This window comes from Felis catus, chromosome D4 (assembly GCF_018350175.1).
Source record: "Felis catus isolate Fca126 chromosome D4, F.catus_Fca126_mat1.0, whole genome shotgun sequence".
Taxonomy (NCBI): Eukaryota; Metazoa; Chordata; class Mammalia; order Carnivora; family Felidae; genus Felis; species Felis catus.
The window spans coordinates 82,473,234-82,494,368 of NC_058380.1; the positions used below are offsets into that span (position 1 = coordinate 82,473,234).

The following is a 21,135-nucleotide window of genomic DNA, read 5'->3' on the forward strand; positions in this document are numbered from 1 at the left end:
GCAACAGTTCACCAGCCACACCCCTGGGGCAGCTCTGGGCCTGGGTAGGAGGGAACGGGGCTCTAACCCGCTGTGCTCTGTGGCCAGCACCACCAGGGCTTTGCTGAGCCCTGGTCTTGAGGACATGGCAGGGTGTGGAACATCGTCTTTGGCCAGAGCACATGTGCACCTGGCCCAAAGAGATACAACTGCAGTGTTCTGAGACCTCGTCTGTGGGTAGAGCTCTCACTAAATGCTTCTGGCAGCTTCCTCTGATCTTATTTTAATCTTCTGGGGCTTTGGGTGCTGGGGTCACGCAGTGCAATTTGGATGATCAGACTCTACAAATTCCTAAGCAGCGGGGGCTGGCCATTTGGTGCACAGACTATGAGCCCAGCCAGCACAGCCTGGGGAATTTCTCCTTGGTCAGAAGGATTCCTGGGGCACCTGGGTGGCTCAGTCGGTTAAGCATCCGACTCTTGGTTTCGGCTCGGGTCATGATCTCGTGGTTCGTAAGTTCAAGCCCCGCGTGGGGCTCTGTGCTAACAGTGTGGACCTGCTTGGGATTCATTCTCTCTCTCTCTCTGCCCCTTCCTCACTCACTTGCACTCTCTAATTAATAAGTAAATAAACAAACAAACAAACTTAAAAAAAGGATTCCTAATGCAGCCACATGCTCCTCTGGGTCCCCCCAGACTCAGATTCGCAGGCAGTCCAGAGTTTTGGTGGGAGTGCAAAGTGGTACAAATCTTTCAGCAAGTTATTTAGCTATTTAGAAATTTGCCTCTATGACTGGGTAAGGGTACAGGGCAGTGACAACCTCTCAGGGTCTCAGCTACTTCTTCTATAATATAGAGCTAATGATACCTTACCCTCACTCCCAAGATTTCTTGCGAGGATTAAATGAAACGGTGTATATAAAGTGCTTGGCCAGCATTAATGGTAGTTGTTAATCATTCCATTCCTTATGACGATATCAGATGAGAAAAGCTTTAAGAACAGGGGCATTTTTTTCCGGCGTTTCGCGTCTACAGATCCAATCTAGAGCAGTGTACAGATCCAATAGGAGGGGGCGTGGTGAGGCGGCCCACGCATGGACGCAAAATGCGATCTTGGCACAGTCACGCACGGCAGGGGTTACAAGGACACGGGCAAGTCCACAGGACGGAATACTGCAAGGATGCTGCAGCTCTACAAGATATATATAGGAAAAAGACCGGAGGGGAACCTGCAGAAATGCTGGTAGGCAGGGAGGTTCAGAATGATCTTGTCTCTTTTGCCCAACTTCTGGATTGTAAGGTTATGGGGTTATTTTTATAGACAAACAAAATCACTTGAAAAGAGCAGAGGCTGTACAGATCTGGCCAGCGAGGTGAGCAGGGCAATGGCTGGTGGGCCCTCGGTGCCTGAATCCTGACCATTCCTACTTAGTACAATGAAACTTCAAATAAGCGGCCTGCAGCCAGTCAGGACTCCTGTGGGGGTGGTGCCTGGCTCGCCCGCTGGAGGGGAGACAAAGGTGTGCTGTCAAAAGGGTTCAGGCTCTGCAGCTGGTCGGCACAGGGCTCGTCTCTGATCTATACTGACTGCAAGCCTCTTCGCCATTAAGGCTCAGGAGACAGCCCTACCCTTCTGGGTTGTCGTGAAGATTAAGCGAGGTGGAGGCTGTACGTGACTCTGTCTGTACCCTCAGCAACTCTGCGAGGGCCACTGCCCGAACCCCCACCACGGGGAACAGATGATGAGCAGCCCGGCCCGCGAGAGGCACCTGGGGACCAGCAGGCCACTTCTCTGTCTGCACACCGAGCGCCATCCTGAGGGGCGGGCGGTACTGATCCCAGCGCTGCCTTTGAGAGTTTGTCGCCGGCTCCTTCTAAGCATCACGTTGGATGAGAAATTCTCCGATCCCTGGCAGGCCAAAGGGAAGGTAAGTTGGGGCCTGACAGCCATGCACACTGCGGCCGAAATAGCCTTTAACAGGCGGGAGATGGGAAACTCCTCGTGCCCACCGCAGCCCCCACTGTCCTCATTACTCACAGTAACTCATGGTCATACCTAGGTTCGTAACCGAAAAGCTTGGATGGTATCGAAGAAGGGGTGAGGCCTGTGTTATCAGATGGTCGATCGCACCATTTTCTAGCCCAGAGACCTTCAGCCAGTTCTAGAAGATCTCTCTCTGAGCCTCAGTTTCTCTGTGAGAGGGGAAAGCCACCACCTACCTTTCTCAAGCTTAAGGGATGGTTCAGTAAAGGTCGTAGGCAGAAGCACTCAGGCATCAGGGGACACTGCTTCTTTGCCAGGAAGACGACTGAACGGCTCTAGATCCCAACTTCCAGGAGCCAGACAGAAAGGGTAGCGCGTGGGGCAACTCATCTTAGGACACAGAATCACCAAAATGACGAGGGGACCCCGTGGGCGGCAGAGTGTAGCGGAGAGAATGAAATCAAGTAGCATGTGGAGTCCTGGCCCCGCCACCTTCTGACCAGATGACCCCGGGAACACCGGTCAGATGCATTTTCTGAGCCCTAGTTCCCATTCGGTGGAAGAAGAAACAAATACCCGCTGAAGAGGGCCTAGAACACAACAGGCGCTGGGCTGTGCTTGCTGCTAGCTGGTCTCTGACCCCCAGCCCGCACTGCCTGACCCCTCCCAGCCCTGGCTCTCACCCTGGGGAATCCTCAGGGCATTCCGGCAGCCCGTTCTGAATAATAATGGAAGTAGCTAGTACTTCTGGAGAAGAAATAGTCACTGAATATTAATTAGCTGGTGTTAACTGAAAAACAGAGGGAATGTTTTCCCCAGAAATCTTTCTGAAGTGTTCCTCCAGTTGTCATCAGACGGTTGTCAGGGGCTGGGACACCCACCTTTGATTCGGAAAGAGCATTTGACATAGGAGAAAATTTCATTTTGGGGAAACGCAAGTCAAAAAAGAATCGGCACGGGGATTCTCTTTAAAGGCCGTCTTTAAAAGGTCCCAAATAGCTCACACCTGGTAGGGTTTTGAAGCTATTTGCTGAATGAATGGATGCATGAATGGACAGATGGACATCATCTGGAAAGAAAGAACTAGAGTCCAATGGGTGGGCCAGCCAGAGAGCTGGCAGCCGATATTCCTGGGCCTTGATGAATTCCAGACTCCGAGCTGCTGCGGGAGGCCAAGGAGACTGTCTTATTGTTAATCAGCTCCATCTTGCCGTCCACAAAGTTAATTATTTAATGGTCTATTTGGAAGTGAGAGTTGGGGCCGAAGCCGGGAGGACGGAACCTCTCGCTCCACTTCAAAGATCTCCTGTCTCTTGCTGCCGTCCGAACCCTCTAAGTTGCCGATGCACTTTGATATTCCCAGCGGAGACAAAGATCCGTGAGTCCAGAAAATCCAGGCCAGATTAAAGGGCCAGGCACCGAGTCCACGTGCCCCACACGGAACCACCGGCAACAAAGGCCCATTAGGATCTGGCTCCTGCCTGCCGGCTTGTCTTCTCGTGTCTCCCAACACAATGCTGACAGATTGGTGGAGCTGCTTTCTTTCCCCCCCAGAACAATATTTTATGAGGAGTCTGTTTTATTAAAATATTTTCCGCTGGATGCTTCCTGTGTTTCAAGAACTTGGTCTTGCCAGCTGGAGCTGATGACAGTTGAGAAAAACACATCCAAGTGCTGTTGTGACATGGCATTTGGAAGTGGAGGAGCACAACGGGGGTGGGGGGGGTGGGGGTGGGGAGGTGGGGGGGATGGGTAGGCAGCATGGGAAGAGATGCAGGAAAATACCCCGGTTGCACCAGAAATGTCGCTGGTAGTAGGGGAGAACAGCACCCCTCCCCCCCACTAAAAAAATACGAACAGAAACTTTTGGAATAACATCCCCAAATGTACTTCTCTACCACCTGCAGGGCTGGAGCTGCCGTGGCGGACAGAGAACCTGCCATTTGCGTTCTATCACTGCCAGTGAACTAGCGCCCGTGTTCCCACTGGTTCATTTCAACCCAAATGTTTCCGGAACAGAAACCTAAAACAAGGCGTACTGCACAAAGAAATGAAAAGTGATACCGGCGCAGTTGGGCTAACAACCAGGAAGATGGGATGGCCAGACGCTGGCTCTGGGGCATGGACTGAAGAGGCTTCACCTATCACTGGGCTGGGACAGCAGCGGCATAAATGAACGAAATCAGGAATTCTAACCTCTAATTGGTGCCCTGGCCACAAAATAGGAAATGGTTTTCAGTAAAACGTGGAGTGTTGCTGGCTCTGGGTGCTCTTGGGCATGCACGGCGACTCTAGGCTTGCATTTCAGTATCTACAGACCCACAACTCTCTATCCCAGCACGGTGTCTAAAAGGTTTAGCCCAGTTTTAAAGACGTGGTTTTAAAGGAAAGTAAACTAATTTCATCTCTTCCTAAGGAGAAATCTTCAGGGTCTGAGGAACTCTGGAGCCATGGAGGACTTTCTCCACACGGGGGCAGTCATAATCCATGCCAGTCAGGGCCAAAACTATTCCTTAAGATTCCCACCGTCCTATTGTGCAGAGGACAAGTTGTACCTACAACCAACTTCAGGACTCCTCTCTTCCACAGTTCGCATAACCAAGCATCTCTCAAGATGTGTGTGCTCGCGCACACATACACACACACACACACACACACACACAGGCCATCTCCCATTGCTTTCTGGGCAAGGTTGTGTAGGCCTAGGTTGGCTGGTTCTGTAACAACACGGTGGCCTCCAGCAATGCCATACTGTAAACCAGAAATCTTGGAAGAGCTCAAGTGTGCTGCAACCTGGGTTAGGCCACAAGTGGCCATTTCAGAATTTCTTCTTCCTCTTGGCTCCTTTTCTGGCTAGGGCCTGCCATTTCCTTTAGCTTGTTTCCTGACAACTTTTCTGAAGGTAGAGCAGACAGGAGGCGCGTTCCTCGCCTCAGCCAAGGGACTTCAGGGTCCCCGGGGCAACAGTTTTGGTTCCCCTAACAAACCCTAGACCGAGAGGCTTTCGTGGACTTTTTCAAAGCATCGCAGGAAGCTGGTGTGTAGCTGCTGAGTTGTTTGGGGAGAGCCCCAGGGCTGTGGGCCTTGGGGACAAAGGGAAGCACTCCAGACAGTTCGGGACTTGGGGCCGTGTGCCGCTTTAAGCCTCACATCATCCGGGCAGCTCAATCTCAGGCGTTGCTTGCCCACCTGTCGTCTCCCTCGTCTATCCAGCATCTGTCCTGCATCGATTCTGAGTCGGGCCCTCTGCTGGCTTCCGGGCAGAACACCCAGTGCCTGCCTGCAGAACTCTGGGCCCGAGGGGAAGTGGAAAAGCCAAGCCCTAGTAAAATAAATGCTATGGCACAGGTGAGCAAAAGTACTGACGGGTGTGGGGCGACGGACAAGGACTGTCCTGGGTGTAAAGCCAAGCTTTAGAGACCTCGAGCACCCCAGGCCCAGGAGGGTGGTGGCCCTTGTTAAATGGGTCAGCTCCTTGACCAGGTTCCTAGCTCTCTCCTGCTGACCTTATACCTTTGGCATAAGAAAAGGCCCGGAACCTTCTTCTGAGCCTGTTTGAGTACGCTTTGGGTGTCACCACTCAAAACCCAGCCCAGATGCCTGGCTGGAGGCTTCCGGGGCCTCCCGCCGGCATGAGAACTTCGAGCAAACGCCGATGCGGAAGATCAAGCCTAGCTCCCCGACTGACCTCTTTGTTGAAACACCCGCTCAGGGCTCCAGGAAGCCTTTCAAAGGCCAGGGTTGCAGCGTGGACCCTGCAAAGGCCTGGCCCACTGGGCTCTGGCAGACAGAGGGGAGGCGAGCGACGGGGTACTCACTGCTCGGGGCTTGAGACGGACGTCCTCCGGCCTTCCACCGTGATGTTGCTCTTTGGTCTCTTTACCACATGTGGACGGGGAGGGCGCACCTGCAGCGGGCACAGAGGGAAGTCCCCGAGGAGTGAGTTGGAAAAGCCACACAGGGACATTCCACACATCTAGATGAGCAGCCCCAAAATAAACGTGGAGGCATTTGCATAGTACAGGCTACGAAGCCTCTGCTTCTCGTGAGAACGTGGCACTGAGTGTGCAGCAGATACCCGCACGGGAAATCCGTGGCCTATTTAAGTGGGAAAGGTTCTTCTGAAGAGCTTGGTCTCCTCATCTGCAAGGAGGGGACGGCTCCACCTGCCCCCTCCTTGCGGGGCTGCCGTGGGAGTTCGACCGGACACCGTCCACGCGGGACCGGGATGCGGAGGCCCTCCTTGATGGTAAGTCCCCCCTCGCCTTCTTCTAGAACCCTGAAACTGGTTTGGTACAATGAAAAGGTTTCACTCGGGCTTTATTTCTAGGGTACACGTGCTTATTTCCTTCTTTTTACAACTGAATTACAGGATGCTTGTTTTCCTGAGGAGGAACGGGGAATAAAGCAAGTGATAGCCATCACCGAGCACCAATAAAAATCATTTTTCTGTTCCCCAGGTTGTGTCCGTGCAGTCCTCCTGAGCACGGCTCGGCCTGGATGCCACACACCCCGTGAGGCTCCTACATTCACGGGGACCTAGCTTGAGGGTCGGGTGGGGGTGCGTGACGGGGAAGCATACGGCTTCCTAATCCACAGCTGGCCTGTGGCAACAAGATGTGGGCCCACAGAAAAGGACACCTCCCTCCTCCCCCACCAGAGCCTGTGATGGGAGTTAGGCTAAGAATTTCTAGGTGTCCTTAGAAGGATCCTCGTCTGTTCCAGTCCACGTTACGTGGCTTTAATTTTGGCCCCATCATCTCTGAACATTTCCAGTGCCAGAGAGGGACTGGAGACAGCTAAACCAAGAAAGTCTATCTGTGACTTTTGTTGCCAATAAAAATGCCTGGACGTCCCCATGCAGAGGGCTGGCTCTCTCTCTGCAGATGAAGGGCCAAAGTGGATACAATGCCACAATTTGCTGAGGTCCTCAGACAAGACAAGGAAGAGCACACACATACTCCATTTATTGCCCCCCCTTTCCTGAGCCCCCTGCTCCCCACCCCCCAGCAATTTGTGGGCAACACAGCACAATGGCTGAGGAACACAGATTACAGAAGTTGGCTGCATGAAAGACAAGTCTTTATAGAGTCTCATCAAGCCCTCAGGTCTCTGCATGTCTGATCTAACCGAAGTTTTTCCTGTGGAGTGGCCAGTCTGATCTCAGCCTTGTTTGGCAAATCAGACACATGGTAACAGCCAAGTGCATTCCACGACACTTGTGGTCTTCCCCCCACCCCATTACCCCCCCCCCCACCAGGGTTACTCTGAATGAGGATCCAACCTCCCCCCCACCAGGGTTACTCTGAATGAGGATCCAATGAGACGGTCGCGGGAAAGCACCAGCAAGGAGTCTGGCACCAGCCGGGCTTCCCCGTGACCTTATCAATAACAAAAAAGAGGAGGAGGGTGGGCTATCTCTGAATTAGAAGATGCCATCCAGGATGACCCTTGCCTAGCATCCTGCTCCGTGTGTAGTGTTACAGTGGTCACTCAGCAAGACTTTGAGGAACAGGTGAATGTTGCTGCTTGGAATCTAAGAAGCGCATAATAACGTTGCTATTATTGTTACCACGGTTATCAGAACCGTGTCTGCTCCGAAGCAGACGTCCAGGCTACGTCCGCTCAAACTCTGAACTGGTTTCCCAGCACAGAGCCAGACTCCTCTCCCTCTCGCTGCTGCTCAGCAGGATCACGGGGTTGGAACGCTCCCCCAGACTTTTCAGCACAAAGGCGGATGTGCAGCGTGGGCTGACGGAGCAGTTCTGCCCTGCCCCAGAGGTCCCGGGGTGGGGGTTTCGGGAAAGGTCAGATATTAAGGCCTGTCAGCCTGTCCTCTTCGCACACGGCTGCTCCTCGCTACAATAAAGGCGGGTTTGGAATGTGAACTTGTGGCTGAAATGGGGGGATTAAGTTTGTGGCAACTTCAACTGAACTTGCAACGTGGTGAAACATGGGGAAAAAGAACAACAGAGCTAATTAGACGAGCTGAGCTGTCAGAGTGCCGCCGAATGGCTCAGCGCCAACAAACAAAAGGAATGGGTTGGCAATCAGCAGGATCGATGGAGAAGACTGCTTCATTAGGGATGATAAAACAGACAGAGCAGGGAGAGGGGGTGGGGGAGGGGAGCGGGGAGGCAGGGAGGCGGGGGAGGGAGAGGAAGGCACAACAGACCCGGAGACAGTCAGTCACCTGCACAGCTACCGACACACCCAGAGTCACACACACCTGACTGGTGTGGACAAAGCCAGACACAAATTACACTCACAGACAACCATCCAGAGACACGCACGGAGGCCTCCAGGCGCCGGCATTCAGCCTCACAAATACACACTCACGAGAGTCGAAGGTACGCGCACGAATCACACACGGCCACAGACGTTCAGCTGGAGCCGCAACCAGGCACACACACACACGCGTGCGTGCGCACACACGCACGCACACACACACACACACACACACACACACACACACACACACAGACAAAATGGTTTAATGAAGCCCGAATCACAAGACGATGCCGACTACTGGCCCGTCAGATTTCAGCGATCACATCGTCTTTGGGGGGTGCTTAGCAGGGGCGGGGGCTGGGGGAGGGGGAAGAAAACACATGCACGCACCACAGCCACCGGCCCCTCCAGTGTTGGGATCCCAGCAGCGCCAGGGGAGAAAATGCTAAACAGGGATTTTGAGCTCTGTTCAAGGGGGACTTGTGGGGAAAGTTGGGAAACCAGCCAATTCCCCACTGGATTTAAAACCTGAGAAATCTAAGTCGGCAGGGTTAAATGTGTATTGAATACAAAAGCACCGAGTACATTTGATTTTAATGGTGAGCAAGAAATAATAAATACAGAGCTTATAAAGCGCTTCACATGCGGCCGGGCACAGCCTGCCTCTCCCCTGCACGCCCCAGCCCACTCCCCCTAGTCCACCAGACACTGGCAAGGCTTTCTTCTGCTCTTTCCTTTCTCTTCTTGTTAAAAAGAAAATCTAAATCCTCTGGTAACATCTGAACTCCAGCCACAGGTGCCTGGCTACAAAGCTTCTTCCAGAAGGGCTGAACGGCTAGCCCCCATGCTCCTGCCACCCCGGGGCCAACGGCCGCACTGCTAACCAGGCGTTTGTGGCCAAGTACGCGGTAAAGCCCGGCTGGGGGCCAGAGGCTCCTGACAGGAGAGCCGGTCGGGCCATTCTTTTCAAGGCCCTCGAGGGGCCCCGTGTCTCCCAGGGTCACCCGGAGCGACAGCGGTGCATACTGGAAAGGCTTACACGGGTACACTCAGCGGGCAGATTCCGGGGCACGGGGCGCTGCCGGGCCCAGAAAGCACGAGCCTTCCAGGACCCCCAATTTAGTCCCATAGTGACCCTGCTTGGCAGAGGGTGTGTGGGGTGGCAGAAGTGTGGTATACATGCCCACCTCATGCCAGGCACCACACACATGTGATCTCACTACCCTCACCAGGCCGGGGGCTGCTGAACCTATTTTACAGATGATCAAACTAAGGGTCCGAGAATTAAACGTCTTGCCTGAAGTTATACAGTCAGGAATTGCCAACCTGTGATTCAAATCGGGTCAGGCCTCTTGGACTTCCAAGCTCAGGAGAAATGGTTCTGCCAGGCACATTGCCCCGAGGGTACCATAACGCAGGGTGGGCAGAGCCCAGGGTACCGATCCGCTCGCTTCCTACACCAGAGCAGTGGCACAGGAGGGCACTACTCGAGTGTTTCTTGGGGTAACGTTTGCCTTCCCAAGTCCTCAGTTGCCGGTGGGTGTGGCCGGGCCTCCCCCAGTCCACACGGATCCCCACGCTGGTGAGACCGCACAGAATCCACAGGAGCTGTCTCCAACACCTGAGCTTTTCCAGCAGGAGCAGTCCCGTCCCGGATCACGCTTTGCAAGAGAGTCCCTGCCTGCCTTGGATCCCAGGTCTCTACAGGGAATTCTGAGGGCAGCCCTCTGTAGGGCTGGCTGAAGGAGAGGCTGCTTGGTGAGGAGTGTGGAGAGGCAGGCCCGGGCTCGGCGGCCAGCTTGGCCTCTTAGCATCTCTGTGGTCTCGGCTGCCTGCTGGGTAACTAGCTCTGCCTCCTCCAGGCTGTGGTGGGGACACATGAGACCATAATCACACGAGGGCCCAGCACAGTCCTAGGCACGGAAAAGGCGCTCAGTACGTTAATTGTTCATTCTCTTCACCTCTGTGTCTTTGCCAAGCCCCAACACTACCCCAGAGATTCCACAGAGAGCCCAGCTCACTGCTAATGATGACTTTTTCTCCATCAAAGGCTCTGGCCCAGTATTTCACACTAAGGCAGATGCCATGGAACTGCAGGTGGAGGGTCCTGGAAGAGCTCAGTATGCCAAAAAGACCATGGGTTCTAGAGTCTGGTGACCCCTTTCTGCATTTGAGGGACTTGGGTTAGGTTACCAAGCATCAGTTTTCTCATCTCTAAAATGGGTGGAGATGATGTCTACTTCACAGAGCTACTGTGAGGCCCAGCTAGGATTACTTGCTGACTATAAAAAATCCTCGGCAAATGATAGTCACTAAGAAACTGAGTCACTCCTTAGAACTTCTGAGGTTCAGGGGCGCAGGGGTGGCTCAGTCGGTTAAGCGACCGACTTCGGCTCAGGTCATGATCTCCCGGCTTGTGGGTTTGAGCCCTGCGTCTGGCCCTGTGCTGACAGCTCAGAGATGGGAACCCATTTCGGATTCTGTGTCTCTCCCTCTCTCTGCCCCTCCCCTGCTCACACTCTGTTTCTCTCTTTCTCTCTCAAAAATAAATAAATAAATAAATAAACAAACAAACAAACAAACATTAAAAAAAAAGGAAGTTCTAAGGTTTAAAAGCCTGTTAAGAGTACGAGCCACTGCTGTGTGGCAGGCACTGTGCTCGGTGCTTTACAAGGATCGTCTATGTTTTCTCTCTCAAGGCCTCTGGGGAATGAGGGCATGTTAGACAGAAGGTGGTTTTTTTTTTTTTTTTTTTTTTTTTTTTTTAATGTTTATTTATTTTTGAGACAGAGAGAGACAGAGTATGAACAGGGGAAGGTCAGAGAGAGAGGGAGACACAGAATCTGAAGCAGGCTCCAGGCTCTGAGCTGTCAGCACAGAGCCTGATGCGGGGCTCGAACTCATGGACCGTGAGATCATGACCCAAGCCGAAGTCGGACACTCAACCAACTGAGCCACCCAGGTGCCCCCAGAAGGTGTGTTAAAGGGAGAGAGGTGGGGTGCCTGGGTGGCTCAGTTGGTTGAGCGTGCTTTAGGTGAAGGTATCTAAGTCCCCACTGCCCTCGCCCCCCCACCTCCACCCCTGCCCTCTAACTCCTACACACAGGAGGGAAGGGAAGGAAAAGAGCACCACAGAATTTTCCAACATCCGCACAGAGAGCAGCCACCCAATCGATGCTGGGCGTGCGCACCAAGGATTAAAACCAGACACGGTAGGGCCTGGCCACCTGCACCCCTCGGCTGCCACGTGTCACAAGATCAATTTGGATGTGTGCATTGGAAAAGGGGGAGCAGGGGTTGGGATGTGGGTTTGTGGGGCACTCTGGTCGCAGCTGGATGGGAACCTGACCTCTTGCTGGGCTGCAGGAGCGGTGGCTGCTTTGAACATAGAGACTGCTGCTTTGAGTCTGCTTTGAGACATAGAAACTCTTCTCTCGGTAAACAGGCCTCACCAAACGGTCCTGGCAAGTTTCCACTTTGAAGGAACCCGTTAAAGTGGTTATGCCTCAGCACAGCCCAAGTCTGAGCTTCTAAGGAAAATGGGGCCCCACACCCAATACTTTTCCATGGCATTTGTCTTTAAAAACCTTGGATGGGGGGGCACCTGGGTGGCTCGGTCTGTTAAGCGTCTGACTTCAGCTCAGGTCATGATCTCATGCTTTGCGAGCTAGAGCCCTGCATTGGGGTCCACGCTGGCAGTGCAGAGCCTGCTTGGGATTCTTGCTCTCTCCTCTCTCTCTGCCCCTCCCCTGATCGTGCTCCCCCCATCCCAAATAAATAAACTTAAAAACAAGAACAAAAACAACTCGGATAGGTCTCTCTGCTTCGCCCACCCCATTCCAAGGTGTCGGTGGGTTTGTCGCCCTGCCTTGGGACTTCACTGGGCAAGGTGGAGCTCCACGTGAGGCCTGGAACAGGAGGCCCTGTCTCCATCCGAGCTAGCTCGAGATTCTCTGGGCGTAGCCTCTGCCCTCGCAAAGGGACATCAAACGCATTTCCAAACCAAGAGCAGGCAGGAATGAGACCCCTGCTGCCAGACTTCTGCTTCCTTTGTGAGGAAAGGCAGTTGGAGCTGGGCTTTAAAGCTCACTGGCTAGAAGCAGGAGTCAACCTAGGAGATGTGCTCAAGTGACGCACACACGCACACACGGCAAACACACCACACGGTGGCCCACGGCTACCTACAGCTCTGGCCTACAAGTCGTCAAACTGGTTCGGGGAAAAGGAGACAGAAGCCCAGGAAATGCAAGTTTGGGTTCATGCCACGCAGAGAGGGAAGCTGAAAAACCCAACTCCCGGTTTTATTTTGCAAGGCAGCTGAGTTCAAACTCCCGAGGTTTAGTCAGGCGGGGAGGACGGCTCAGGCAGTGTTAGGCGGAGGGCAGAACCACTGGCTACTCACGGGCCTCGAGCGCTGTATCTTGGGAGGCGGCGGGCGAGTGGGACGGAGTCTTTGTGGCTGCATTAAAGCGAAACTTAAAACATCAGTACACATGGAGACGGTTTGATGCATTTCCACACACGGCACACGAGAGGACGCATCCAGTCGCCCAAGCCAGACCCCAAGAAGCGTCCTCGATGCCTCCCGCTCACTCACTCCCATGTCAACTGGTCGCCGGACCCTGCGCATGCATTTCTGAGGCCTGGATCACTGTAATCATCTCCCAACAGGATCTCCTCCAGCCATTCTCCACACGGGCCCGGGGGGATCTTCTAAAATGCAATACGACCTTGTTGCACCCCAACCTCGAGACCTCTGCTGCCCTTCCTGCCTCCTTGGGGGACAGCTCAACAAGGCTGTGGGCTGGCATTCCAAGACCTGGGCTCTCTTGTGCCCCATACAGACCCCTCCCAGTCTTCATCCTTGCTCACCAGGGCAGATCCTCAAATGGCCCTGGACTCTCATGCCTCGTTTCCTGCCTGCCTCTTAGGGTCGAATGACCCACCCCATCCTGATCTGCCTGGCAAATAAATGTCTACTTGTCATTCAAGATAGTGGGTCACAGGCTGCCTTCAGTGCTCCCCCTGCCCAGTGCTCCCTGCTACCTGGGACTTATCACCCGGTGTCTCCTTCCCAGCGCCCCCTCCCCCGCACTATCTTTCAAATGTTCATTTCCTTGAGGGATTCATCCCTGTTCGGGGGGGGGGGGATATTTGCAAAATAAATGTCTGATGAACAAATAAAATGGAACAAAACGCTTGGCTTTTGAAATCAGGATTTGAATAAAAACCAACAGAGCACAGGCTTGTTGGCTGTCTCCTCCGACCCTTTATTTTGAAAGTCAAATTTTGTCCTTTCAATGGCCTGCGTGAGTAGATGCCCCAGACAAGTGTGGGGGGTGGGCAGGCAGAGGAAGGAAAGGAAGCCTTCACACTGGACCAAACCACGACCCTCCGCAAACCCTGGGAAGCTTCCGGTTGGTTCCTCCCCCTTCACCCAGGAGGTTCACAAAGTCTACACCTGCACTGCTCCCTTCGGCAGCCGATGGCCATGGGTGGCAGGTCTGAATTAAGATGTGCGGTACGTATAAAATACACACTGGCTTTCAGATACTCAGTTAGAAACAAGTATGTAAAGCGTCTAAACAATTTTTTATATTGATTACGTGTTGAAATGAAAGCATTTTGGCTATTTGGTTAAATATCATTACGATTAATTTCGTGTTCCTTTCTACTCTTTCAATGTAGTTACTAAAACATTTTTAGAATTCCACGTGACTTGCATGGGAGGCTCCCGCTAGGTTTCTCCTGGACGGTGCGTTAAAGCCTCATTTGGTTGCAGAAATTCTTTGGATACCAGACCTGCCTTGGAGCTCACTCTCTGGACCCAACTCCTGGAGAGTAGGGGCCATGTCTCGGGGGTCCCTGGGTCCCGGCACAGGGTCTGTCAGAGTGGCCCAAGGGGAGAGATGGCAGAGGCACTCGGTAGAGAATTGGGCCCCCTGTAGCACGTCCAGAGCATGTCTGGATGGAGATACACTGGAGATACACTGAGGCTTTCTGGGCCCTGTGCTGTTTAGCTGGCAGCATGGGCCCAACCGTGCTCACAGACCTGTCCTTGGCTGGAGCCCACCCGGGGGTTGGAAATGCCACCCAGGTGGAAATGCCAGTGAAATGAGCCCAGCAGCCCACTGCACCCTATTTCTTCTCCATCGTGTTTACAGGAAAAGTGTGGGGCAAAAGGGAATGGAGCCCCTCAGCCCACACTGATCAAGGGAAAGTAAAAGGACAGGGGGAGGGGTGCCTCCTGCAGTGTGCACAGGCTGCCGCCTCATCCCTCCCCCGCCTCTCCTAGTCACCCCCCCCCCAAGCCCCGCTTCACTTGTTTTTGGCCACTCTACTTCTGGATGACCAGTTCTCCAGCCCACAGTCCTTGCGGCTCATCGCCTCTGTCCGAGTCATTGCCACCCTGCTGGCGGGGGTGGCAGAACCCCCAGGAGGCGGCCTCTGGGGTCAGAGAGTCTTGGGCTGAACCCCAGCCCCCCACCCCACCATTTGGATTTCCACAGGCCCATGATATAACCACCTGTGCCTCACTTTCCTCATCTGTAAAAGCAGGTAGTGGATTCCCCACCCCAGGGGGCTGTTAGGGAGATTCAGTGAGACATGTTCGCCAAGATCTTCCCACCGTGCCGCCAGCAGACTTTAGCAACCATCACCGTTAGCAGGTCTCTCCCCCTCCAGCCTCTCCCCTCCCCATCCATCTCCACGCTTGTTCCAGAGTGGACTTAAAAAATATATATATATATATACACCCAATCGTGTCATTTGCCAGCCTAAATCATCTCAGCGGAAGGCCAGCGTCTCCCAAGGCATCTCCCAGTGCATCCCGGGAGATGCATTGTATGAAGGAAGAAAAGGGGGTTCCCTAGCCTGACACGTCCGGGAAATGCTGCCTACCGCCTTGCTCCTTTTGGAGATTCACAATGCCAGTTAGCACAGCAAAGGCTGCCAAGGCTTGCATTAAAAAACCCACCTTAAACAGGCAAATCCCTATTAACTTTTTTCTTGTATGTCCTATTTCTCCCAATTTATTTGAACACAGACTCACTTTCCCTATAACAACTGTTAATCTTCCCTGGAAAACGCTACCTGCAGCGTTCAAAGCCCTCCAGGCACTGGGCGCCACCCACAGACCTCTGCTCTGCTGTCTCCTCCCTGGTGTTTACCACCCCCCCCCACCCCGCCCCATCCCTCCCCAACCCCTCTACCCCATCCCACTCGGCTTACCCTCCTGTTCTCCCTGAGTGCTTCAATACTGGTCCCCTTGCCTGAAGCACCTTTTCATTTCCTTGCGTCTCACCCTGGGCGCCTCATATTTGTCCTCTGATGCCTGGCTCAGGTGTCACCGCCCCCAGGAGTCCCTCCCTGCACTTCCCTGCTACCAGTGTATTCACAGCACACAGGGTGTCATTTCTCTGTTTGTCCTGGGGTCTAGTTGAGTGCTGGTACATAATAGGCGCTCAGCAAAAGATCCTTGGCTTAAAGTTTCTGGCACATGCAGAGATTTGACAAATGTTCGTTCTCCAGATTTCGTATTTAACTTCTTTCCCTTTGACTGTCACCAGGAAGTGCTGGTCCTTTTGCAACTGAATTTATACGTGGTGGGGAGAACGTAGACTCTCGATCACACCCGACCCAGAAGCCAGCAGAGTAAGTCAGAGGGATTTAAAGTCACTATGAAAGGGTGATGTGGTACCTATGTTAGGGTCCCACTGCTGGGGTATATGGGGTATATGGCACTTCCCACAGGGCCACGCATCAGTGGACACACCACTCCGAGAACTTCCCAAGTCTGCTGGGGTGGGATGGCAGCTGGGGACACAGGCTGGGGAGAGCTGAGTGCCCTGGGGACAATCAGAAGAGGCCACAAGGGTGAGTGGTGGTGATTTGGGTGGGAAGAGGGAGTGAAGAAAGAAGTCGGGGAAGGATAAACTCAACACACCACTTTGCACAACGTGGCCCCAGTGCGCGGAAGCTGATTCGGGGACTAACTGAACGTGGGGGCAGGGTGGCCTGGGTGGCTCAGTTGGTTAAACATCTGACTCTTGGTTTTGGCTCAAGTCACGATCTCCTAGTTCGCAGGATCAGGCCCTGCGCTGGGCTCTGCGTTGAGGGTGCGCAGCCTGCTTGGGGTTCTCTCTCTGCCTCTCTTTTGGCCACGCTCTGATAAGGAAATAAACATTAAAAAGAGAAAAGAGAAAACGGGGGCTCTGGCAGTGTGAGCGGGGGCCCAGGGAGGCTGCAGAGCTGGCCAGGAGCCCTGTCCCCTGCTCCCTAAGGGCAGAGACCCGCTCACATTCTTCTCTGCACCGCAGTCCCCAGTCCAGGGCCGGTACCGGCTCGTTCTTCTCTTCGCATGGCCCTAGTATGAGGAGCATATCTATCTGAGAAAGCCAGGCCCGGGCACCTGTGCACAGAAATCACGTTGTACGCGGCCCTCGATTCCCTGGCTGGATCAAAACGCGGCTACACTGACTGCTGTTTCTTAAGTGAGTTCAAAAGGCTGGGCCTTTGGCAATCTTTTGCTAAGAAGAGTTCCATTCAGCATTTCATCTGGCACTTCCTGAGCTGGGCTAGGGTAGGAGGGATGGTGGGGCTGGAGGTTTTGATCATCAACACATACACCTGTTTTCCTGAAGGTCGTGTCCAATCAGGGAAGCAGATTCATGCTCACAGAGCGGAAGCATTCCTCCTACGTATGTTTGCGGAACAACTGCTTGGGGCCAGGCCCAGAGACTCAGGAGAGTAAGATACAGTTCCTGTCCTTAAGAAATGTATGGTCTGGTGGCATTTGACCTATCGTAGAAAAACACCTTTCTTAGTTTATAAAGAGTATTTGGGCTAAAACCAAGAGATATACTTCGAGTTAGAAAGACGTGGGTTCGTGTGTCAGCTCTGCCGTTTTCCAGTTGAGTTCAATACCGGTTCTGCCACTTGGGTGAGTTATTTAACCCAAGTCCCAGTTCACTCTTCCGCAAAATGGAAATAACTCTTGAGTCACATGCACTGGTGTAAGGATGCTACAACAGGAGTGCAGTTGTGGCCTTGGGGGCTTTGGCCCAGCGCCTGATGATGAACAGGACCAGCCAATCCCCTCTTCCCCTGTTGGACTGACAAGTCTTCCCAGAAAGGTCCCGTGGATGTGAAGAGAAGACCTTGGTTTTCCAAGGGAGTGTATTGTCAGCAAGGCACTGTTGAAAGTGACTGGATTTTAATAATAATCTCTTATTTATACGATGCGTTTTCCTTTCAAAGCATTTCTGCTTTTCCTCTTTCCTCGGAGACTCATATCCCTCAGTGAGGCAAGTTAAAGGAGGATCATTTCTCTGCTAGAGTGGCAGGAAACAGGAGGCCCAGAGAGGTTAAGGGACTAGTATGAGGTCACACAGCTAGTAGCAGGAACTAAACAAGCAGGTATTCTTAGTGCATGGCACTACCCTTGTCAACCCAAATTTCCAAAGTCCTCTGGAATCCCTTCTGATGTGGTTTTTCTAATCCGTCTGCAGACAGAATCTGTTGTTAGAGATCTGTGCCTAGGAGAAAACGTGCATGAGAGCGTGACTCACATCTTCCCCTTCCTTCCTTGAGCACGTCTTTCCAGTGCCTTCCAAAGGAGGTATGAAATTCATTTGTTCATTCATTTAACAAACAGTGCACATCAGTGAAGACGACGCAGTCCTGTCCTCCAAGGCCTCCCACTCTGATAGAATGGGTGATGATGCAGGGGGGATAGAGGGGTGTGGAGGTTGTGGAGGTCCACAGGGGGAGCTTCTCTACTGGATAGGGGTGGTAGAGAGTTCGAGTGCACGGTACAGGGGAACTACGGTGGCCCAACATGGCTAGAGCAAGGATAAATGTGAGGACAGGTCAGGCCAGGACCCTGGATGGGCCAGTGGGGGTCACATAATATAGGTCCTTGAATATCAGGCTAAGGAGTGTGGCTTTTCTCTTGGGAGCAGTCGGGAGGGATTTAGGTAAGGGGTTGGGGGGACATATCAAAGCCTTGGTGTAGAAGTTGGATGGGAGGAGGAGGATGGGTGGGCTTCTAAGGACAGGCATTCCCCGCCTCTGCCCACCGCCAGGCACAGGGCCCTGCCCAGGCCTCCATGTTGTGAACTCACTGCTCCCGGCCACCTGACTACTGCGCGATGTAAACGTGAGAGAGTAAGCCCGAAAGTGTGATTGACACGGAAGTCCCAGAGAAGAGAGGAACTCTTTGGCCTCTGCCCGGCCCTTGGCGTTTGTATCTGTCAGCCGTGTGAGCCAGGTGAGTATGCTCATTGGCTATGAAGCCCACATTTATGAGGACAGCATCTGATTTGCAGTTAATTTGTTGATGCAGCAAAACACATTGTTTCCAAAAGGTCAGGAGGGGAAGCCGTGTTGGAATATCAACTTAATTACCTGGGCGGCATGGATGAGCGGGTGCCCTGCACAAGGCTCCGGGTGGCAAATGCTTGACTGGAGGCACGGCCCTGGAGCAGAGGGTGCAGTGCGTGCTTGGTGGGGGTCGGGGTGGGGGGGGCAGCCTGCACAGTAGGCACAGCCAGAGCACGGCCTGCCTGTGTGGTATGGCGTCTAACCAGCTTGCTTGCTTGCCGGGGGAATCCTCTGGATGGAAACGAGGGTCGTTACCCCATTTCACCCATTTCACAGATGAGGGGAAGCAAAGACTTGCCCAGGGCCACATAGGGCAGTGGATGACAGGCCTCCGGAAGAGGGTCAAAGAGCTCATCTGAAGTCAATTGTGGGTCGGGGCGGGGTCCTGTGATCTAAGTGGGAGGGGCTGGCTGTTTAGGAAGCAAAGCATGGATTTACTCAGTCCCCAAGCGGGACACATCTTGGACTATCCCTTCAACATGCTTCGAGGTCACAATCAGCATCGCCATTTGGCTGCTGGGAATGTAGGGGCAGGAGGGAGTGGAGGGACAGGTGCTACCTAAGGCCACACAGAAGGTGAAATGTCAAAGCCAGTGGGGAGATAGGCCAGACCCCAATCAGAGACTGGTGGCATGGCAAGGGAGGCATAAGAACAGAGATGCCGGAGGCCCACGCGATCGATGAGCTTTGTTGAAAGGAGAAGGCTGTGCATACAAAGCTTGGGGTGTGGAGGCAGCCAGGGCCCTCGCACTTCCCCCTTCTGAGGGCTGGAGATAGTGGATGTGCCTGATGGCAGCTGGAGGTCTCGGGTCCTATGTCCGAATGGTGCTCTGAGCTGCCTCTTCCCCGTCAGACTCTGTGTAGCCCATAAGGAAGCTGCCCCAGCGTCCCCAAAGGGGAGGCTGGAGAGATGCCTGGGATTTCTCTATCCTAGGGATGTGCCCCAACCAGGTATGTTGCCAGGAAGGAGAGGGAGAAAGAGAAAATTCACAATTAAACTCTGTCACTGTTTAAGGAGGAAGGAGTTCACCTGGTTAATTTTCCTGGCTAGTAGCCACATCAATTCTCTGACCTGTGCATGAGACGGCCCTGGTTGGGAGAGGAAGGCAAAGCGTTCTGTGGCTTTACAAAGGGCCTCTGGGCTGAGAGTAGGCCTCCTCTACTCCTCGGGACTGGAAAGCTGCTATTATGCAAGATATGGAAATAAAAGAAGGTTCCTTTTGATATGCCTCCAAAAAGGACCGTACTGGGGCTATATTTTGCGGAGAGCGTCGCCTTTGAAATGCCCAACCAGCTCTTTTGGGCACAGCTCCTACCTGTTTCCTAACTCCTGTCATTACCTGCAGTCCTCTCGTCCACCCTTGAGAGCTGGTCCTGCCTGTGGGAGGATCAAATGCCTGCCTCTGCTTCAGCGTTTCAGTAAGGACAGCTGGAGGGGCTGGGCGCTGGTGTCCCGGGGTACTCGCTCTGTGCCGACAGCGCTGGGCAGGGCCCTGGGCCCCTAGACAGCATTCTGGAACCTTCCAGCCCTGAGCACCTGCAGAGTTACCTCCATGCTCCAGACTGTAATCTTGGAGGGACGCTCCTTACAAGATGCGGCACAGGGTGGACTTTCTACATCACGGCCGAGGATGAAGTTTCCAACCTGCCCACAGCAGGTGGCAAGGAGGTGCTTGTACATGGGAAAGGGAGGCTGGTGGGGGGCTCTTGTCTTGGAGCACCCTGGATGGGCCAGTGTTACTCCAAATATCCCAGTCAGTCCTAAAACTCTGGACAGAGGCTCCATCATGATCCCTGTTCTATAGACGTAGAAACTGAAGCCTCTTGCTGAAACTCACACAACATAGTTAGGAAGTCAGTGAGGCTGGCTGTCGGGCAGGGGAGGGTCTCGACATGCCGTGACTTGCCGTCCCGAGGCATCATCTGTGAGGGGACACTCAGGACCAAAGGTGGTCCTCTGAGAGAAGCCGTGGCACCTGCCACTAGGTCTGTAAGCCATCATCTCTGGAAAGGGGATGCTTAGGTTACGGTCCCCTCAACAGGTCACCTTGCGAGGCCATTCTCTCAGGTTGGTCCCGGGCACTTTCTCCGCAGTGAGTGTGGAGCTGAAAGACATCTCAGCCCGGTCCCGAAGAGCGGTGCGTTCCTCCCTGATGTTGACAGGAGTAGTATTTTGTAGTGGTGCTGGTTAATTTGTAGTGGCATTTGTGGTTTGAAGCCTTGTCAAGATCCCTGATTACCTCCCGAGCAAGGAGCTTGGCTGATGGGGAAGTTCACATGCTGAACAAAAGCGGCGAGGCAGCTGTGAGGAAGGCTGCGAGGGGGCCGGGTGACCCCAGCCGCTCGGGGGACAGAGGCGGGGGTAGAGAGGAGGGCCGGCAGTGGGGTGGGGGAGGGGTGCCTTTTGTTTTTAGTCAGGTGCAGCTGCTCGGTCTGAATAGGTGGCATCCCATTGGTGGCCGGAGGTCGGGCACCAGATGCGGCTGGTGGCTGGGCAGGGAGCTTTGCTGACGCATACCATTCTCTGCCCAGACAGAAGCGGGAGGCGGGTGCTTCGCT

General features: G+C 53.6%; 1 protein-coding gene across 12 annotated transcripts in view; it reads right to left on the reverse strand.

Moving 5' to 3' along the window:
• The window catches only part of DENND1A (DENN domain containing 1A), a 510,341-nt gene that overhangs the window by 15,622 nt on the left and 473,584 nt on the right, over nt 1–21,135 (reverse strand). For 6 of the 12 annotated variants that reach the window (XM_045043640.1, XM_045043643.1, XM_045043648.1 and 3 more), the window contains 2 exons: nt 12,596–12,652; nt 5,781–5,869 (listed from right to left, as the gene is read on the reverse strand). In XM_045043640.1, coding sequence (XP_044899575.1) covers nt 5,781–5,869; nt 12,596–12,652 — 146 coding nt within the window. Of the gene's footprint in view, nt 1–955; nt 3,605–5,780; nt 5,870–12,595; nt 12,653–21,135 lie in introns of those variants that run through there. The other 6 variants (XM_045043639.1, XM_045043642.1, XM_045043644.1 and 3 more) reach the window with 2 other exon arrangements.